Here is a 21,597-nt window from a genome sequence, read left to right as displayed (position 1 = left end):
GCTATACTTAGATGGCCAACAATTACTCAAGGAGGGATACTAAACTAACAAAATCTGATGCACTATCTTAATTTCATAGACAAATTATTGGAGGATCATTTGTGTAACAGCTGATGTATAGCAGTTTTCTTCAGGTTACTTTTAGGTGTTCATAGAAGGACTTTAAAGGATGGATCAAAGCATTAAGAACCAAGGTTAACTCAAGATTAATTAGAGATTTAAATAAAAATCTCTGAATACTTTCAAAGTCAAAAAGAAATGATTTTGTTACATTTACTTTTGTAAAAATCCCATATTTATTATGTATCTACAACACTTTAATTAGACTACAAAAGACTTGGAGACAGACATACTACCATTCATCTACCAATCATTAACGCTATTTGTATGATTATTTCAGGTTAAACAGTGATTGGAATAAATGGAAAAAAAGGTTTAGTATGTATAAAGCAAGAAAAAGAAATGCTATCTTGGGGCACCTGGGTGGTTCAGTTGGTTAAAAGTGTCTGGCTCTTGATTTCAGCTCTGGTATGATCTCATGGTTCAGTTCATGGGATGGAGCCCCGTGTAGGGCTGTGCACTGACAGCATGGTGCCTGCTTGGGATTCTCTCTCTCCCTCTCTCTGCCCCTCCCCTTGCTTGTACACTCTCTCTGTCTCAAAATAAATAAACTTTTTTTTTTTTTAAGTTTAAAACCTTGAGAGAATCCCAAGTAGGCTCTGTGTGCTATTAGCAAAAAGCCCAATGTGGGGTTCGAGCCCATGAACCATGCATGACATCATGATCCAAGTCAAAATCAAGAGTCAGACACTCAACCAACTGAGCCAGAGGTGCCCCTAAATATACCAAAAAAGATGCCATCTCAAAAAAAGTAAAATTAAAATGTTACATTGGCATGATTACAAATTTTTGTAATGGCATTTCTTTTGTAATAACATTTCTACAACAGCATAAAGGAACTTTGCCCTAAGCTGTCTGCAATTAGAATGTTATCATTAAAATAATTTCCAAAAGGAAACCAAATTTCTTTGGTCTATAGGAGCCAAAGAAAAAAATTAATCTGATGCTTAATTGTAGTGAGCAAGTAGTTTGCTGTTGATAGGAAGTAGAAAGCCAGTGAGGTTTATCCTAGGGTTTTCCAATAAGTGTACCTTGGATTGTGCTTGAAGCTCAATAGATTGTTATTTTGTTTGCCTCTTAGGTGGATTTTTTGTTTCTGAAAGTGAAAAGCAGATGTGGGAAAATGCTATTTGACTACAGTGCACACAAGGGAATAAAAGGAAATACTTGTCAAGGGGCTTTGCTTTATTCCCTGCTTCTATACTTACATGGCCAAGAATACCATCAGACACTTTCCTTATAGAAAACCACCATTACAAGGTTAGGGCAATCATTTACTGAATAGGATTATTCATCTTATTTTTTTTTTTATTTTTTTTTTAAAAAATTTTTTTTTTAACGTTTTTTTTTTTAATTTATTTTTGGGACAGAGAGAGACAGAGCATGAACGGGGGAGGGGCAGAGAGAGAGGGAGACACAGAATCGGAAACAGGCTCCAGGCTCCGAGCCATCAGCCCAGAGCCTGACGCGGGGCTCAAACTCACGGACTGCGAGATCGTGACCTGGCTGAAGTCGGACGCTTAACCGACTGCACCACCCAGGCGCCCCTATTCATCTTATTTTTAACAAAGCATTTTTAGTGAGACATTGCCTCAGAGAACCATTTTAACTTTATTATTTTTTTAAGTTTATTTATTTTGAGCAAGAGCGCATGCGAGAGAGGGAGGGGCAGAGACAAATGGAGAGGGAGAGAATCCCAAACAGGCTCTGAGCTGACAGTCCAGAGCCTGATGTGGGGCTTGATCTCACTAACTGTGAGATTATGACCGGAGTCAAAATCAAGAATCTGACATTCAACCAACTGAGCCACCCAGGGACTCCAACAGAGAATTTTAAATCACTTTGTACGGGTATTTAAAATAATATAATTTTTATTGTTGCTTTAAAAATTTGGCTATGCCCTTTAAAATGGAATAAACCCATACCCAAGAAAAGAATTCAAGGTTCTCTTTCTAATGAACTTAATTATTTGTTTTCTGTCATCAAAAAAATGTAATTCCATATTTGTATATTGAAAATTGTATTATCAGTTGACTGAAAAATAAATTCAAACTATTTAAATATATGTATCCTTATGATGGGTTATAACAGATATAGAGAAATTACGAAAGGCCTAAATTAACATTTTATAAGACTGGGTGTGTAACAGTACAGTCAGCAAGTGGTACTTTCCAAAGAGCATTAAGACGTATTAAATATTCATTAGGCTGCTAAGGCTGTCTATTTGTGAAAGGCTCATTCATTTCTTGGAATAACCAGGGATGGCCTTTCCAAGTTTGGGAAAGATGTTTAATTCATTCAAAACCAACTTACCTGACAGAAAACCCCCTAAAGAGAGCTTTTAGAATTGAAGATGTTGAATTATCTCTCACTTGAGCTAAGCAAAACAAAACAATCAATCTATTATAAGGTACTTCTAGATTCAATCTTTGAGTTAATCTCTGACTACATCCCCTTTTTCCTTTATCTTTAAAATTTTCCTAATGATTTTGGCCTTAAATCTCTACAATTTTCTCATTCAAAAAACATTTTTTGAGCATTTATATGGTAGTGAGTTGCTAAAGGTTGAGGATGCTGAGTAGAATAAAATCTATCTGGTCTTAGTCTCAAAGAATTCACAATATGGTGGTGGGAATAGAGACATAAATTATAATTCAGTGTAATAAATCCCTCAAAGTTAAAGTGGCATGGAAGCAAGAGGTTGCCTAAAGGAGTCATGAAATGGAAAACAGGGGACACTTAAGCTAGATTTTGAAGGATAAATTTGTTGGGTGAAATATGGAAAGGGGAATAGAGGGTCTTTTACCTCCATTTTCTTGCTTCTCCCTCCCCCAACTTCCCTTAAAAATCACCATCTCTACCAAGTGGGAGTATTTCTATTCCCACTTCCATATTTCAAGTCCTCATAACCCCTTATGAAGTATCTTGTCTGTTTCTAATCCATGCACACTATAGATTCATCTTCCAAAACGGCTGATTCCATTTCTGAAAATCTTTCAGCTGTCTACTAACTCGTGAATTCTATAAAGTCCCGAATCTTCCAATCAAAGTCCTCCACAATATGGCCATGGACTACTTTCCCAGACTTTTCTTCCACCACTATTCTACCCATGGTGGCCATCTTTTTAAAATTACTGTTTACTTATCCATTGTTTTCCAAACATATCCTACACTTTCACACTTGCATACTTGGATCTATTTCTTTGACCCAGCAGTGCTGTTCATTATAACTTTCTGCAATGATGTTACTATTGAGCACCTGGAATGTGGCTAGTACAACCAAGGAAATTAATTTTTTATTTTATTTAGTTTTGTTTTTGAATTAAATAGCCACATGTGCTCATAACACCCATATTGGATAGCACAGGTCTACAATGTTCATTCTACCCATAAAAATCTTAACTATCCTTTAAGGCATTTTACTTTATTATCTAAAAATCTTTTTTTCATTTTTATTTATTTGAGGGGGAGAGAGAGAGAGAGAGAGCGAGCACACACAAGCAGGGGAGAGGTGCAGAGGAAGAGATAGAAAGAAAATCCCAAGCAGGCTCCATATTCAGCCCAGAGCCTGCGGCAGTGCTCGATCCCACGATCTGAGACAAAATCAAGAGTCGGATGGTCAACTGACTGAGACACCCAGGCACCCCAAGGCAATTTTAAATATCACTTCATAATAAAGCGTTTCTTCATTCCATCATTCAGAGATAGCTCCCCTTCTTATACTTATTTACTTACTATATTCTGATTTGTATTATATTTTTGGGTATCTCACTCTTCCCTCTGCTTCCAAATGTTTCTCTCCCCTACCCAACAGTACGTAGCTTTTTGAGAATAAGATTGATTTGTGGGCCTCCTATAATTCCTGGCAGAGTCTTAACATAAAAGGGTACTCAATAATGAAGAGATTTTGAAAGAATAATATATAAATTAAGTTCCCACTTTGAACACAGAGACTTAGGTTTATTCTACTTAATTCATGTTAGAATAGATGATCCTATGATTTAACAGTCTTAGGTGGATCACTGAACTAGCCACTGTTTTAGATAAGCATTATACTAATGAAGTCATCAAAAAATAACTTAAATATTTAGCATGAGTATCCATAAAACATTCTGATAATAACCTTAATCCATTTGTTACCTTACTTCCATGAACAGATGGTACATAAACCACAAGATGAGACAAAGAAGGATAGTCTTGAAGTCTTAATGTCAGAGACTAAAAAAAAAAAAACAAAAAAAACCCCCACAATATAAACAGCTGATTTCTGATGGTACACAGAGCTTAAAGCATGTTAAAAGATAAATTACAAACACTAATTTCTTATTATCTTGTTATTAAAGAAACTGATTTCAAACTTCACATTTAGGACTTTGTAAAATTCCCATATTTACATTTTCAGGTTAATAATCCTGCTGAAGTCAAATTCCTGATAATTTTGTAAGTACAGACTACCAAAAATATTCCTTGAACTATATCCCTTCTTGTAAAACAAATGACACTTAATACTAAATTTAGTGGTTTTACATAATTATTTCCAGATATGGTATCTTTTATAACTTGTCCATTTGTTTTTTTATTAACATATGATTTCTACATTTATTTTGGTGGTATATGACAAAGAGCATTCAATGAATGAATAAATGAATACTAAAAATAATGGAAGAGTTGCAACTTAACCTCAAATGATTCTGATCTAGCCCAAGCAGTAAAGACTTGCCATCTAATGATGTATATAAACATCACCTCCTAGAAATTATTCAGCAAATGACATGAAGACACAATATGACTAATAATGTACCTTATCAAATGAACATCTCTATTTTCAAAATTAAGACAAGATCCTTTAGTCCATATTTTGAGGAATGATTAGATAGGAGACTGGTCGATTTAATGAAAAACGAAGCCACCATATACAGGGATTTTTTTTTTTTTTAATTTTATTTATTTTGAGAGAGACCATGAGCAGGAGAGGAGCAGAGAGAAAAGAAGAGAGAATCCCAAGCAGGCTCCATGCTGTCAGTGCAGAGATCACTGGGGAGCTCAATCCTATGAACCATGAGATCATGAGCAAAAATCAAGAGTTGGACGCTTGATCGACTGAGCCACCCAGGTGCCCCCAAATATAGTTTTTAAATCCAGCTTTTTTTTCCTGGAAGTAGGAGTGGGGATGGAAGTAGTTATATGTGGTAACAATTTGTATGCATTAAGAAATTTCTGCAGACAGTTAACTTTCTCCAGTGTTTTTCAGAAGCACATATGGGGGCAAGTAGAACAAAGGTGCTGAAGCTACAGAACTGTTAACAAGTGGCCCTCTAACAACCTGGCCAGATTCACCTGTGAGTGTTTTTAAACTCCTAGGCTTCACCTCTACTTGGCAGTCTCAACAAGACTTAATACATTCTACTGTAAATGAAAAGGCCTTAAAGACGTCTCAAAAATCACAGTGACAGGCAATTGAGACTACCCAGACAAATGGTAGATTAATTATAAAAGAATAATTAGAAAGAACCATGGTTACTTTGTGTAGTTATCCAATAGCTTTTGTTATTTATTTGCAAGAATAATTTTTTCTCAAGAATTATTTTTAGGATCAGAATACTCTGAAAAGGTAACAGTGCCAAAAAATTTCCTTATAAAATTCTCATATAGTTATAATGTTAGTAGGTATGAACAATATAATAATTCATGCAATTGTTATATTGACAAATAAGATTAATATGAAGTTTGGAAATTTTTCAGTGTTTTAAGGGATTTTAAAATGCCCTTAATGCTGGGACAATACACACTGGAAATCAAACACCAAGTTTTGGGGAGCCTGGGCAGCTTAGTCAGTGAAGTGTCCAATTCCTGATCTCAGCTCAGGTCTTGATCTCAGGGTCATGAGTTCAAGTCCCACGTTGGGCTCCAGGTTTTGATGTCAGAAACCCTCTAAGTTCTGCTGCTGTTTGCAGAGCAAAGCTATGATGCCAAAGTATGATTAAGGCAAAATGGTGACAAAATAGTTTTCTCATATAAGGTAGGTATCTTTAGAAAGTTAATTTTTGTGTTTGTTTTCAACAATAAATCCATTTTGGCTTACCAAATTCTTGGCCTGCTGTGTTGTGTTTTGAAGAAACTTCTTCATTGTACCCATGGAAGAAAAATTCCATGGGATTGGCATTTAAAAACTGAATTTACAAGTGCTATGCTGGACTCTTCTATTTATTACAGTTCAGTCAGCAGCAATGCTAAAAGTGGTATGATTCTATGAACCTAACATTGCTTTCATTGAGATGATATAAATAAAATCTACAAAATCTTATTAATCTTTTCCCTTCAACTTGATGACAAAATAATTTTGTGTTCTTTTTACAAATGGCTAACACATATATAATTTGGATTTTCATGAAAATGGAAAAATTTATGTTTAATAATTATAATCCTCTTCAGATGAGAACACCAAAGATTGAAGAATATTATAATCCTTGTTTTCTAAACTTCCTTCTTCCATTTTCCCCCTTCTAAATTTCAGTAGGCTTTTAACACTGTCTGACAACCTCTTTCAGCATTCACTATAAAAAGCAGCTGGAATAGCTTGTTCTCCTGCTGTTCAGCCAGCTATTTCTTACATTTAGAAGAAATACATAGGGGTCCAGAACTAGATGAATACATTGTTTAATCTTTGAGATTAAACATATATTATAAGGATTTTATTATTTAAGAACTAACTTTTTAAAAATAGGAGCACAGTAATATCCTATCAGGGTTTTCTTTTTTTTTAAGTTTACTTAGAGAGAGAGCCATGAGTGGGGCAGGCGTAGAGAGAGAGAATCCCAAGCAGGCTCTGCAGTGACAGTGGGCTTGAAGTCATGAACTGTGAAATCATGACCTGAGCCAAAAATCAAGAGTCAGACGCTTAACTGAGTTACCCAGGCGCTCCTCTATCAGATTTTAATCATTTATTTCCTCCAAACTCTTAAATAACAGATTGGTTAGGATATCCAAATTGGAAATTCAAGGAAAGATTTATGAATGATTATGAGTTATACCCTAATACTTTTGTTTGTTTTGCTCCTGCCTACATTAAAGTAGAATCCGTGAGAGACACTAAAAATGTTCATGTGAATGTAATCACTTTCCTATAATACTTGTCTCTTAAATACAAAGCCACATGACTGAATATGCACAAAGTAAGGATGACCAAGGTGACAGAAAAAATTGCAACCATTTCAAAGTCAAGTGTGAAGTAACTAGCAATTATTCATTCTGTCATTCCTCTCTGTTAGTAAAGTTGACTATACATAAAAATATACACACTCATGAACACAAATTAACTAACTAAACTGGAGTGGGAGATGACTGGGACCAACCAGATGGCTTCACTTTCTTTTTTAAAATTTATTTATTATTTTTTAAAATTTATTGATTTATTTTGAGAGAGAGAGAGAGAGAAAGCAGAGGAGGGGCAGAGAGGGAAGGAGAGAAATTCCAAGCAGCCTCCACACCATCAGCCCAGAGCCTGTTGTCAGGCTTGAACTCAAGAACCATGAGACCAGGGGCGCCTGGGTGGCGCAGTCGGTTAAGCGTCCGACTTCAGCCAGGTCACGATCTCGCGGTCCGTGAGTTCGAGCCCCGCGTCAGGCTCTGGGCTGATGGCTCGGAGCCTGGAGCCTGTTTCCGATTCTGTGTCTCCCTCTCTCTCTGCCCCTCCCCCGTTCATGCTCTGTCTCTCTCTGTCCCCCCAAAAAAAAAAAAAAAAAAAAAAAGTTGAAAAAAAAAAAAGAACCATGAGACCATGATGTGAGCTGAAATCAAGAATCAGAAGCCTAACCAAATGAGCCACCCAGGTGCCCCAGATGGCTTCACTTTCAAGTTTATGAGGCTAGGATTCATTATGAAAATACATTAAAAAAAATTTTTTTTGATGTTTATTTTTGACAGAAAGCTCAAGGAGGGGAGGGACAGAGAGAGAGGGAAACACAGAATCCAAAGCAGGCTCTAGGTTCTGAGCTGTCCGCACAGGGCCTGACGTGGGGTTGGGACCCAAGAACTGTGAGATCGTGACGTGAGCCAAAGTCAGAAGCTTAACAGACTGAGCCACCCAGGCACCCCTGAAAATACATTTTTAAAGTATAAATTTACTTGAAGACTAAAAATTACCAATCCTGATATAATATTATGGGTTATAATAAATACAATTTGGAAATTACAGTGGATATTTTCATCAAATTTTAGAACTGTTTTATTTTCCCAACAATATTAACCTTTTGTAAAAAGACTTGCTGACCTGTCAGAGTTAAGGAAATCACTAACAATTAAATAAATTCCATGGAGTACTAGATAAAGTAGAGTTATCCAAGTGCTTGACCACAAAGTGATGTTGAAGTTGATCTGGAAAATTACTTTGCACCTCTTTAAGATGCTCACTTCCCTACTGTAAGTCCTCTCCAAAACCCAAACTACTACTCAGCTTCTATTTTAAGATAGACCATTCCAAACATACTCTCAAATTCAATTTTAAAAATTTATCTAGCTCTTGGTATGATGCTATAATATACAAATTTAATTTTATTAAATTTTTTTATTATTTATTTTTGAGTGGGGGAGAGAGAGAGAGAGAGAGAGAGAGAGAGAGAGAGAGACAGAGTGCAAGTGGGGGAGGGGCAGACACAGAATCTGAAGGAGGCTCCAGGCTCTGAGCTGTCAGCACAGAGCCAGGCGAGGGGCTAAAACCCACAAACCGTGAGATCATGACCTAAGCTGAAGTCAGATGCTTAACTGACTGAGCAACCCAGGCATCCCTAAATTTTATTTAGAAAAGTGTTAACTTACAGTTTTTACCTCTGAAAGTAAAAAAAAAAAAAAAAAAAAAAAATTCATGTTATTCTCCATTAAATATATTACCAGAGAAAATATTTCTAAAATTTATGTTAGCAAATCTCAAGTTTACTTAATACTTAGATGAATTCATAGAAGACCATACTCTAAAATGCCTATAGACGCAAGTCTTTTCAGTATTTTTTTCCACTGGATATTAAAATTCTAAAGCCATAATTTACCTTAATTGTTGGCAGCAGTTCAGCTTTCCATGATAAATCAATCCCTTGCCGGCTTTGAAATGAATATGAAAATATAATTAAAGAACAAATATATTAAAATACTATAATTTATAAATAAGCTTCAGAGGAAAAAGAAACCAGCTACAGACCTATCAGTGAAAGTTCTAACGAAGTTAAGTCCAGTAAATCTAATCCAATATACTCTTATCTATAAAGACTTTAGGGTACAAAAAAAAATATTCTTCCTAGCAACTAACTATTTCAATGTTTGCAAATATTATTGGTGTTAATTTCCTTTCTTTTTCATTTTAAAATCAATACTACAATTTAGTATAGCAGCAAAATGAGTTTAATAATGTATGAAGCTATTCTAAAAAATGCGGTGTGATTTGTATTATTTATATTGAGAAAAATGAACAATCAAGGTTCAAAAGACTTACCACATAGAAGTGCTGTTTATGCAGCCAAATATCCAACTATTTGTATCCTGTTGATTAATAACACAAAGCACATAAAATATTATAGAAAATAATTATATAAAATAGCTTTAACATTTTACTGTTATGTTATAGGGTTAGTAGGCACAATGGAAATATAAAATAGCAACTTGTTATTGAGAAACATTTCCAAGCAGTTGTCAAAAGTCATATAGGTCAAGGGTAGGCAAAGACGTCTGATGTCAACATAGATAGGTAAGCAAATAACCTAGAACAGCAGTAAGAGAAAGAGTGACCTCTGAACAGCGTATTGCCTAAGTAATTCTAATTTTTGAACCAACACTTCCAGAGTTCCAGAGTTCCAGAGTTCCAGAAACGTCCATACTTTAATTAGGTAGTTACATAGTAAGTAACCTACATTTTAAGTAAAAACAGAAGAATGATCACCTAGAGGTGGACTTTTTTTTTTAATTTTTTTTAATGTTTATTTATTTTTGAGAGAGACAGTGACAGAATGCAAGTGGGATAGGGACAGAGAGAGAGGGAGACAGAATCCGAAGCAGGCTCCAGGCTCTGAGCTGTCAGCACAGAGCCCAACACGGGGCTTAAACTCACGAGCTGTGAGATCATGATCTGAGCCAAAGTCGGATGCTCAACCGACTGAGCCACCCAGGCGCCCCCAAGGTGGACTTTTATAAAAATAGAAAAAAAAAAAAAAAATCCAGAGCCAAGTAATTAAAAACAGCAATTATTCTAAGTATAGCTTGTTAGTTTATTGTTGGGTACTTATTTGATTATCATGCAAAACTTCTATGTAATTGAGAATGTGTTTGGGTTGAAGCACAACTGCAAGGGCTCAAAACAAAAGCTAGTTATTACTTTATCTGGGTAGCAGGGGAATGCTGCAGAGATGGTAGTGATAGTTTAACAATATTACGTTATTTATCTTCAATAGTTTAAAAGCAGTACGACTAAAAGACCAAAGGAAGTAGTAAGAGCAATGTTCCAAGATATGATGATCCAATTACTGAAATCCTACACCAAGGTGTAAGAGGATAAAAAACACTGCTCAGATAGCTACATAAAATTTGCTTTAGTAAACAGAGAGGAGAATGAAAAAGAAATTAATCCCTTCATTCAACCAGTATTTACAAAGTCCATTCTAGAACCATGGAATCATGCTAAGCCTCCAAGGAAAATGATAAATGAGACAGACACCATCTCTGCCCTCATGGGGCTTAAATACAATTTCAAGACATTTTCCAAGAATACAGAAAAGAAAGCTGAAAGGAAACAAAAAACAATGTGGCATTTGTCTGCTCTCCACTGCAGGCAAAATACTTACCGAACTTCTGTATCAGGTGCCTGTGTTTCCCAGAATAACGTAATATTAAAAAGGAAAAAAAAAAAAAAATCTGCATAGCTTAGACAAGAAAAGTCCAGCAAGCTCTAAAGATCCAACCCACTTTTGTAATGGGTTTTTGCAGGGAGCCTATCCTAAGATAACCCTTAATATAAAAGTTGCTAATATCTACACTATTTACACTTCAGTGTATAGTGAATTCTGACTTATTTATTAACAAATTGAAAAAGTATTATTCAAGCCCATCCTAAAACACCATGTTGATATAATCTATAAGGTGTCAAAAGAACAATTTCAGGTCATCTAGTAAGCATCCCTAACTCAACTAATTATAAAAATTATATTAAAAATCTTAGAAAAAGTCACTCAAAAAATGCCAACTAATTCCTAAGGTATACAGAAAATGCTACTTGATCATAAAATTTATAGATCTAAAAAGAAATACATCTACAGTAAAACAATGCTCTCAATGGCTGCTAAAACTGTTAGGTAAAAAATTGATTAGGAACTTTATAAAAGATATATCATGCTGATACCACCCTAGTCCACTGATAAGTCTTTAGATCACTAAAGTGGGACAACCAGATATTATAGATCTTCTAATAAGTACACAGTTCTACTTATAAAACATTCTTGCCACAAAAAATGATAATTAATCAAAAATCAAAGTTCTCACACAGAGCCTGCTTTAGATCCTCTGTCTCCCTCTCTCTACCATGCTCATGCTCTCTCTCTCTCAAAAATAAATACACATTGAAAAAAAAAATGATACCATAAGAATACAGTCAGCTAGGGGTACCTGGGTGGCTTAGTTGGTTGAGTGTCAGACTCCTGATTTCAGCTCATGATCTCATGGTTCTGGAGACTGAGCCCTTGAGTTGGGGGGTGGGGGGGTGGGGGGGGGGTGGAGTCTCTCTCTTTCCCTCTCTCTCTGCCCCACCCCCACTTGGCTCTCTCAAAATAAATAAATAAACTTAAAAAAAAAGAATACAATCAGCTAAACCCAGAATATGGGAATTCTGTAGAACATATAACCCACTTTCTTAAATAAATGGTGGGGGGGGGGGCGGAGTAAAGAGGGGCTGTTATAAAAGAGACTTAGGATCCATGAATCAAATGCAACATGTGTACTTTTTAGATTCTGATTCAAATAAACCAATGTAGAATTAATTGAATGAGAAGAAAATTCAACATGGACTGGGTATCACATGATATTAAGGCATTAATAATTAATTTTATTGGATGAAATAATGGTATTATAGTAACATGCACAATTCTTATCTGTTAGAAAAACATTTTGAAGTATTTAACGATGAAATGATAAAATGCCTAGAATTTGCTTTAAACATGGTTCAGTCAAAAAAAAAAGTGAGGAAAGTATAAACAAGAATGGCAGTGTTGTTAAAGCTATGTGATGATTATGTGAGATTTCATTATCATATTCTACTTTTATATGATTGAAAGAAAACTTCTATAATACAAATTGAAAATATTTTAAAAATTCACTACTATCCTAATTAATACCCATGGACCTTAATTACAGAAAAGAAATCTTCCAATAAGTCAAATGGATAATTTGAACTTTGGCAAGGATTTTTCTCAATATAATACTAACACTGTAATTTGGAATTTAGTATTAAGTGATTTTGGATATTTTAAGACAGCAGTCTAAGGGCTAGATTCTCCTAAGATAAACTGCCCATACAGATTTTAGGCTAAGAGATGCTAGTCTCTGTGAGAGACACAAAACTCTGTTCATCCCACTAAAATTAGTTTTCATTAGCATCTAGCCCACAATGCTTCCCTATAATCTTTTCTGAAGATTTTACAAAATATCAAATGGCAGTATTTACCAAGAAAGTGACATATGAGATTCTAGTTCTAAATAATACAAACAATCCAACAAAAGGGAGAAGAGGAAATAAATTATGAAAAATGCATAGACAAAGTGAAGAATCCTGGGAAATGAAAAAAAAAAAACAACTTTTTTCAAAAAAAGAGGGAAAAGAACCCAAATTGGAAAACAAGTTCCCGAAAGTATGCTGATAATTACTTAAATATTCCTAATATAACAAAGGCATGCCATAGCATTTAACATATTTTTTATAATGTCTAACATAGTAGGTACTCATTAAAAAGAAATAAGAAAAATAATCATTTTGTTAACTCTTTGTCTAGGTAACACTGTAACAAAGTTATTATTTTAGAAAATGTTTGGTATAAAAAACCCTGCAATTTTAGTCTGGTAGCCAATGGAAAAACAGTATTTACTTCATACAGAACAGCTTTGCTTAAATATATCTGTGAATTTTAAAATTAAAGGAGATTGAACTGAATTCCTTCATCCTAAATACAGTGAAAGTAAGGCAGAAAAACAATGTGAAAAGACCTAAACTAGAACCAAGAGTATAATTTCGTAGTAAATTATCAGTCAAAGGAACAATGATTAATATTTTTTAATCAAAACTCCGTTCCAGACAAATATTTTTCAACTTATTAGATTTGATTAATAGCTCATAGCTAGAGGGTATCTATTAGATATTAGTCAAATCTTTAAAAACCTAACTTTTTAAATTTACATAAGATGTGCCAATCATCTTACCAGCATGGTGCTCTGACAATATACATGAGTGTAGATTTTTCTATGATTTGCAAGAGGAAATGTAAAATATATCTTATCAGATTCCTAAAAAACAAAAAAGGGAAAACATAATAAAACTATTAAGAGAGTAGATAAATTCATCATTCAAATATCCAGATAAAGCAATGAGTAATTATTCTAGTTTTATCATTCTTGGTATTGTTAAGAACCAATATTCTAGGAGTGGGAAGATGTAAGACAGATATAAGACAGGGGTATCAAGTACCCTGTAGTCCCGAATTTTTCCTGGAAATATTGTTTGGGTTGAGGTTTTGGCCTTATGATCAAGATAAAATACATTTCTTAACTCTGTCCACTGAAAAGGCCTAGAAATGCTAACCCACTAGCCATAAACATCTCTAGTGCCCAAATTATGGTTTTTAGACACCAAATAATATTAAGAGCTCCTGAGAGAAAAAGCTGATTCATAGTACGCGGCAGGAAATGTGCAAAATGAGCTCAAATTTCTTCTCATACTAGATAGGGAATAAACTATCAAAGACAACTAAAGAAAAGCTTTACCAAAAAGATTCAGAAGCCTAACTTGAAATGCCTTCCACTGGTCAAAGACAGAACGACTTTAATAGTTTAGATGGAAGTGCAAACATGTTTGAAGTATGAGTTCATAATAATACTAGAAGAAAAAGTCCCCCAAACCATTTATGATTACTGATGGAGGCGGCTTGTGAGCCAACTAGCTACTCTGAAAAGCAGTAAATATAAGACCCAAAGATACAGGCAATTTTAATTTTTTCCTTTTGTGATTATGTTCCACTTCTGATAAATTTAGATGAGAAATTTCCCAATACAGTGCTCCACTTAATAAAGAAAAAATAATCAAATTAGAGTGCCACCATTTTTGCATCCCCCTAAATGAATTAATGACTCTAGGCATTCTTCATCAATAGCTGCTAACATCACAAAAAAAGAGTAGCCAAAACAAAAGCTGACTCTGATCAAGCAATTGAATCTGATCCACAAACTAAGTCACCAGAAGAGTAGACAAAGGAATATATAAATGGCATACAATGAGGAATATAAGGGAATGCAATCAGCAAAATCAAGACTGTGAAACTCCAGAGGACGAATGACTTGTTTTTTCAACAAATAAGCTGCAAGGAAAGAATGGGGTAGAAGAAGTATGAGAGATTAAAAGAGGAATAAGAGACATATCAACAAATGACAATAAGTGGACACTTGTACTCTCATTTAAACAAACTGAGAAACAAAAAATTTGACAATTATGATAAAAGTGGATAACTGTGGATATGGATAGTGGATAACACTAACTAGATATTAAGGAATTTTCATTAAATTGTTTTAATGTGGGAAAATGATATATAGTTATCTTTTTAAAAGAGTCTTTAACTTTTAAAGATAAATAGTAAAATGTTTTTGAGAAAAAGTAAAAAAAATCCATTGACGGTATAGGTATACTTACATTATAAGCCACATAGGTCCATTTGGACACTTTTACTGGAACCCACATAGATGTCCCTAAGGTAAAGGAAATTAATTTTGAAACATTAAACAATTTCTTTTACTGAATGCTCATGAAATATACTTCTTTTTTTGAACTACTTCTCAATTACAGCAGGATTTGAAAAACAGGGTTTCCTAAACAATGGCTATTTTAAAATAAAAAATCCAGTAAGATGTTATCTATATGCTCATTAGCAACTAGCATTCACATCAAGGAAAGCATCTTTTTTTTTTTTTAATTTTTTTTTTTATTTTTATTATTTTTTTAATGTTTTTTATTTATTTTTGGGACAGAGAGAGACAGAGCATGAACGGGCGGGAGAGGGGCAGAGAGAGAGGGAGACACAGAATCCGAAACAGGCTCCAGGCTCCGAGCCATCAGCCCAGAGCCTGACGCGGGGCTCGAACTCACGGACCGCGAGATCGTGACCTGGCTGAAGTCGGACGCTTAACCGACTGCGCCACCCAGGCGCCCCAAGGAAAGCATCTTAAATTTATCTGGTGTCTTTAACTCTAAGAAAGTATCAATAAAAAGGAAATAAATTATTTCATTTTCCAAACTGAGTATGACAGGTAATATGTTAACAGCAAAAGATACGCTGTTACACTAAAAGAAGACTGAAAAATGACTGATACTGAAAACCTAAGTAAAGATTAATTATTTTATGGGACTGTCAGGAGAATAGAGACATTTAACTCTATCTTTAAGTTTTTTCTACTTGTCATGTTATTTTCAGGACAAAATTTTTATCAGCCACATCTTATAAATTGTTTTTCTACTCTTCCCTTCCTTAACCAAGAACCTCATCAGAAACTATCACAGAAAAATTAATAAGATATAACAGAATTACAGTACCTGAAATACCAAAGTTTCAAAGACTTTGTCTGCTAATAATAAATTTACCTAAAAATAATAATCAAAACTTGATTTAAAATAAAAACATGTTATTACCACCAACCTGTTAAGTCAGAAATTATTGCTGGATTTTCCTCAAAGTGTTTTGCTGGATGTCTTATAAAGTGGTGATTCAAAACTGACAATTTCTTCTTGGGATTTTGAGTTATCTAGAAAGAAGGATACATTCTGCATCTTTTTGTATCCATTGTGATAGTTCAATAAAACTTTGCTTCAAATAATAACAATAAGAACCAAGAGTTATTTACTCTGGGTCAGGCACTGTTCTAAGTACTTAATATGTTATTAACTCATTTAAGCATCGCAAGAGCTCTAGGAGATAATAACCTTTACATTTGCATTTTTACAAAGAAACCAAAAGCAGGCAGAAATTAAGGAACTTGCCCAAGGTCACATTCTTATTCAGAGTCTGGGTCAGGATTCAAACCCAGGCAGTCTGGCTCCAGAACCCATGACATTAATCATTATGCAACAGTACCTCTTAAGTAACAGTTAAGAATAAAATATACAAAGGTGTATAGAGTCAGATGAGAACTTAAGAGATCCACCCTACTAGTGATTCCAACACACTGATTCCAAACTCAGGCCAGTGTCAATCCCACAACAAATAATTCACTGGTCATTAGAGAAAATATGAATTGCCAACTGCACTTCCTTAGAAACTACTTTCCTCTACTTTGTCCTACTTACTTTCATTGTGTCTAAATGTCCTTTCTTTCATGAAATGAAAATGAGAGAAAATAGGATTTTTTTTATTGCCTGTTTTAAATTTTTTTTTTTTCCAACGTTTTTTATTTATTTTGGGGACAGAGAGAGACAGAGCATGAACGGGGGAGGGGCAGAGAGAGAGGGAGACACAGAATCGGAAACAGGCTCCAGGCTCCGAGCCATCGGCCCAGAGCCCGACGCGGGGCTCGAACTCACGGACCGCGAGATCGCGACCTGGCTGAAGTCGGCCGCTTAACCGACTGCGCCACCCAGGCGCCCCTATTGCCTGTTTTAAAATACCATAGCACAGTAAATATCCACAACTTTATACCAGTTTCTCCCTTAAAGAAAAAAAAAAGTACTGGGTATAAAATCCATTTAGAATCTACCACTATTTAATTCTCTAATTTAAGCACTGAGGCTCTGACAGGTAAGCAATTTTCTCAGTAACATAGTGAGAGGATGAAAAAGAAACGACAGTGAGGACCCATGTCTAGTAAATCTTTTCAATCCCTTAGGAAGTCACCTTTTGCTTGAACATTTATTTCTAACTTGCTCTTGTGGAAGCTAGTACAACCCGATTTCAACAATTCTTATGGAGAATGGTCTGCCAAATCTGACTCCTTGTTACTTTGCTATATGAAGTTAGAGGCCAGCCCTTCAAGAAACTGAAGACCAATAAAACATTTTACAGATTAAACAATTTCAAAAAAAAAAAAACCACAAAAAACACATCAACTATTTTTCACAGAATTATTTCAAACCCTCACCACCCTGACTGCCTTCCCTGGATAAACTCAAGTTTGTTAATGTCCTCCTTATGATACAATATATAAAATAGAATATAGTTCTTCAGATATCATATAACTACAATAGAGGACACTGAAATTTTATCTTCATTGATGCAAACTCAAGACTTTAATCAATTCAATCTAATATAAAACTAATTCTGACTTTTTTTTTTTTAAGCAGCCACATCTGTTTGCAAACATTAAAAGTGATAGGTCTTTTTGCCAAAAATTTTAGTTAAGACAGGACTCTCCCATCCTTACTCACTCTGGGGAATCCATCCATTCATAAGTTTTTAGCTATGTCTTTTATTTTCTTTTAATTTTTTTAATGTTTATTTATTTTTGAGAGAGAGACAGAGAGAGACAGGGCGTGAGCCGAGGAGGGGCAGAGACAGAGGGAGACACAGAATACAAAGCAAGCTCCAGGCTCTGAGCTGTCAGCACAGAGCCCAACATGGGGCTCGAACTCCCAGACTGTGAGATCATGGCTTGAGCTAAATTAGGATGCTTAACCGACTGAGCCACCCAAGCGCACCTGAGCTAGGTCTTTTATGATAACCATCAGAAATTATTCTCTAATTCTGATTTCTTCGTACCACATGTTTGGAACTAAAGAAAGGTAGCAATCATATCCTAACTTTTTAATTGTCTAATATTTAGTCCAGTCTATTATATATAGTGAGTTTGTGAAATAGAACTCAGTTTCAAATTTTGATTCTTAGCAATATTAGTTATCAAAAATTTCTCATTTGTCTCTTAAAAATGTGTCTGTAAAATACTTATCTATCCAGAATTATATTACATACTAGTATTAAAATTTTCTCATCTCAGGACTTAATGGAAAACAAGATTTATTAAACTTAGTTTTATGCAGTGTGTCAACTATACTTCAATTAAAAAATAGATCTATGCACAATTTTTAAGGATTAAACCTGTCTATTATTGTCCTTCATGGGCTGAAATGGTTTTTTTCCCTAAGACTACCAAATGTCATTCCAAATACAACCTGGTCTTGCAATTTCAAGGGATTCTATTATTATATCTAGTTGCACTCTCTCAAACAAACTAAAAGACACTGACCATAGTTAAGACTCACAATTAAAACAAGGTTGAAAACTAAAAAATGTTTACATTCCATGACCAATTCAGTGTTAATACTATAAAGCTGATTTACTTTAATAAATATACTAACTTGAATATGGTATTTTGTGGCTTAAAATGTAGTAAAACACAACAATCTGGGTCTCCCTTTTTGGGGGGGTCCCTCTTTTATTGCATTCTTCAGGAGAGAGGTAAGCATCTCATCTACTAGTAGTTCTGCAGCTTTCTGAAGGGTTAAGGAAAAAACACAAATGCTACCCCCCCCCACTTCCAACAGAGAAAGCAAAAGAGCAAAGTTCTAAACACAATAAGGAAAGCATTACCTAGAGATCTATTGATAAAGAGCCACACATACTAGTCTCTCAAAGAATTGGAGCCTTCAAGAGAAAGAATCCAAAAATATCTGAGCTGAATACTTTGTCATAATGAAGAAAACTACCTAATACACAAGGAACTTCTTCTCCAAAAGGAGAAGCCACAACCATAGTTCTCAAAACATGTTTCTATAAAACAGTGAAAGACTCCAAGATGACCTGAGGTTAAAAAAAGAGCTGCTTAAGATGAAAAACAGCAGTATGTTCCCAATTCACAGAAAAATATGTAAGTTCATTCCCTGAATTTTGCTGGAATCCTTGGTGCCCACTACTATATATCTGCTGGCAGACAAGAAAGAGATGAAAGAGCAATACTATAAAGGGCACTAGGACTTCCAGGTGTCCTGCTAATTGAACAACTTGGCAAATCACTAGCCTAGAGAGTTTATAAGTGAAATCTCATTACAGAAAAGATTCAACCTCTAGAAGTACATAATTTAAGTTTTGGCCAGAGTGGGTTATTCAATGAATTCAATGATAGGAATAACTTCTCTTATCAGAAAGGTAAAGACGCTTTTTAAAAAAAATTTAAACAAAAAAAAATTTAAACAAAAATGTCTAGTAAGATAGATCATGAAGTCTACAACATATTACTAAGAAAAAAAAAGATAACCTTGTAGTAAGTATTTTCCTTCAAGTTAAAAGGATATATATCAAATTTTAAATGAGTAAAGGTGAAGAATTAGGGGGAAGATTTAAAGTATCCTTTCACTTTTTCATTTTCACTGCATTCAATTAATTATTCATAGTGATCAAAGTATTATCAGATACAAATAAAGATATTTCTATTTTGAAACTAATTAGTTATATAACATAAGGCATCTACTTTTATGAAAGTAAAAAAAAAAAAAGTATTAAATCCTTCCCTGCTGTTACAAAAGCTTTTACTTTACTGAAGTAATATTTAATTTTAAAAATACATACTTGTTTAGTATCAGCATCAATAAGATCAAAGAATGCTCGAATTGTAGTCAATTGCAATTGCTTACACCTAAAGAATAAAGTTACAAATGAAATGTTCTTTAAAAGTATACTTTTGATACAAACATGCACAAGTCTATTATTTAATGAAATATCTGGGTTTCCTTTACTGCTCTAAACTCTAAAAGTATTTAACAAATCATTATTATTAAGTATATATCTTAAAGTTGAAACATAAAAATAAAGCAAATTAAATCTTCCTGGATGTTTGACAGTGGAACTATCAGGGTCCTTCTGTTTTCCCTGAGTCTCCTTTCTACCCCAGCTATAGACAATATCTGCCCCACCTTTCTATGCCTAAACTGTTGTGCTTCTTTCAGACACCATAGACTACACAGCCAGAGGAAAGTGAAAAAAGAGTCTTTAAGCCAAATCATATAGAGAGAAGATAACTAGGGTCTACATATTTGTTACTCATAATCTATTTATATAAAGGATAAATCTAACTCCTACTTGGCTTTCCATGTACTATTCTAGAATAGTCAATCCTACATTAATCAAGTTCCTGAGTTTGGTGACTGGCCAAGAGCTCAGTGGTCTTATCGCAAATACCTTTAATTTTGCTGAACTATGACAAACTCGAAAATTTTGATATTTGAGTCTAGCTTGAGACTGATGCTATTGGTTCTTCAAGAAATGATTTTACAGGCTGCCAAAGGAACCTTGGTCATACTGAGACAAAAACCAAGGTTAGAGTTCTAGGTACTTTAGTCAATCTTTCTCCCATATCATTATTTGTGAATAAAGTTCTAATCAATGCACTGAAGAGAAAAAAGGGGCACCACAAATCACCAAAATAAGTTATATTAACTTACCACACAATGGAGAGGTGGTCTGTTGAGACCCAGGTCTTAGGCACTGCTGAACTCTAAAAGGACAGGGAAAAAAAAATCCAACTTAAGAAAAGCACATTTGTTATTCTCCAAAAGGTTTGAAATTCCCAGAAGCTAATATTTAGAAACACGTAACATTAGTTTCACTACTTTATGATGCATAGACATATTTAAATGATGCATTATTATAAAAGGTGATCCAAAAATATTAAGGTAGTCCCTGCATAAAATCATTGTCATTACTCCTTAGTCAAGCTTAAATTACCCTTTAAAAATTATTTAAGTATCCACAGATTCCTTACTGAAGTTTAATGTCTAACTCTATTACTCTATTAAGAGGCTGTTTATGATTCTTTAATAAATCACAATTATTTTAGTAGTTGTAGTTCTGACTATCCTTTGATAAAGTCTAAGATGTTACTTTTTAATCAGGTGTGCTTAAGAAATACCCAGACCTGGGGAAATTTTTCAAAATTAACATGCCTGACCACAATTCCAAAACTATTAAATCAGACTCTTACAAGTAGGGCCCAAGGTTACTTATTTTGAAAAAAATCCCTAGATTAGGATATGTATTACTAGTTAGAGACAGAATAGCAAAAGGCTCCTAAAAAATATAACTATTTGAAGAAAACTTCCTGACAATGGCACAGTACCCCCTTCAAGAACTAGACTCCTTTTCATACCAGGTAATGACTTCCTTCCCTGTGAATAGCATCTTACATACAATGGGGAAACATTAAGTAAATCTGATTATTATTTTTCACAGTGTCTGTCTTTGCATTCAAGAAAGGGTTGTTTACTGTTAG

General features: G+C 34.4%; 1 protein-coding gene across 3 annotated transcripts in view; it reads right to left on the bottom strand.

The window, feature by feature from the left end:
- The window catches only part of PGAP1 (post-GPI attachment to proteins inositol deacylase 1), a 105,375-nt gene that overhangs the window by 48,400 nt on the left and 35,378 nt on the right, over window positions 1–21,597 (bottom strand). For 2 of the 3 annotated variants that reach the window (XM_058710437.1, XM_058710425.1), the window contains exons 6-13: window positions 20,771–20,823; window positions 19,899–19,965; window positions 16,044–16,149; window positions 15,044–15,099; window positions 13,564–13,647; window positions 9,602–9,648; window positions 9,162–9,213; window positions 4,261–4,338 (exon numbers count right to left, since the gene is read on the bottom strand). In XM_058710437.1, the coding sequence (XP_058566420.1) occupies window positions 4,261–4,338; window positions 9,162–9,213; window positions 9,602–9,648; window positions 13,564–13,647; window positions 15,044–15,099; window positions 16,044–16,149; window positions 19,899–19,965; window positions 20,771–20,823 (543 nt within the window). The remainder of the gene's footprint in view (window positions 1–4,260; window positions 4,339–9,161; window positions 9,214–9,601; window positions 9,649–13,563; window positions 13,648–15,043; window positions 15,100–16,043; window positions 16,150–19,898; window positions 19,966–20,770; window positions 20,824–21,597) is intronic. The other variant, XM_058710432.1, reaches the window with a different exon arrangement.

This window comes from Neofelis nebulosa, chromosome 2, assembly GCF_028018385.1.
Source record: "Neofelis nebulosa isolate mNeoNeb1 chromosome 2, mNeoNeb1.pri, whole genome shotgun sequence".
Classification (NCBI taxonomy): Eukaryota; Metazoa; Chordata; class Mammalia; order Carnivora; family Felidae; genus Neofelis; species Neofelis nebulosa.
Note: the sequence above shows the minus strand (reverse complement) of the source record. Positions and strands in the feature narration are given on the sequence as shown.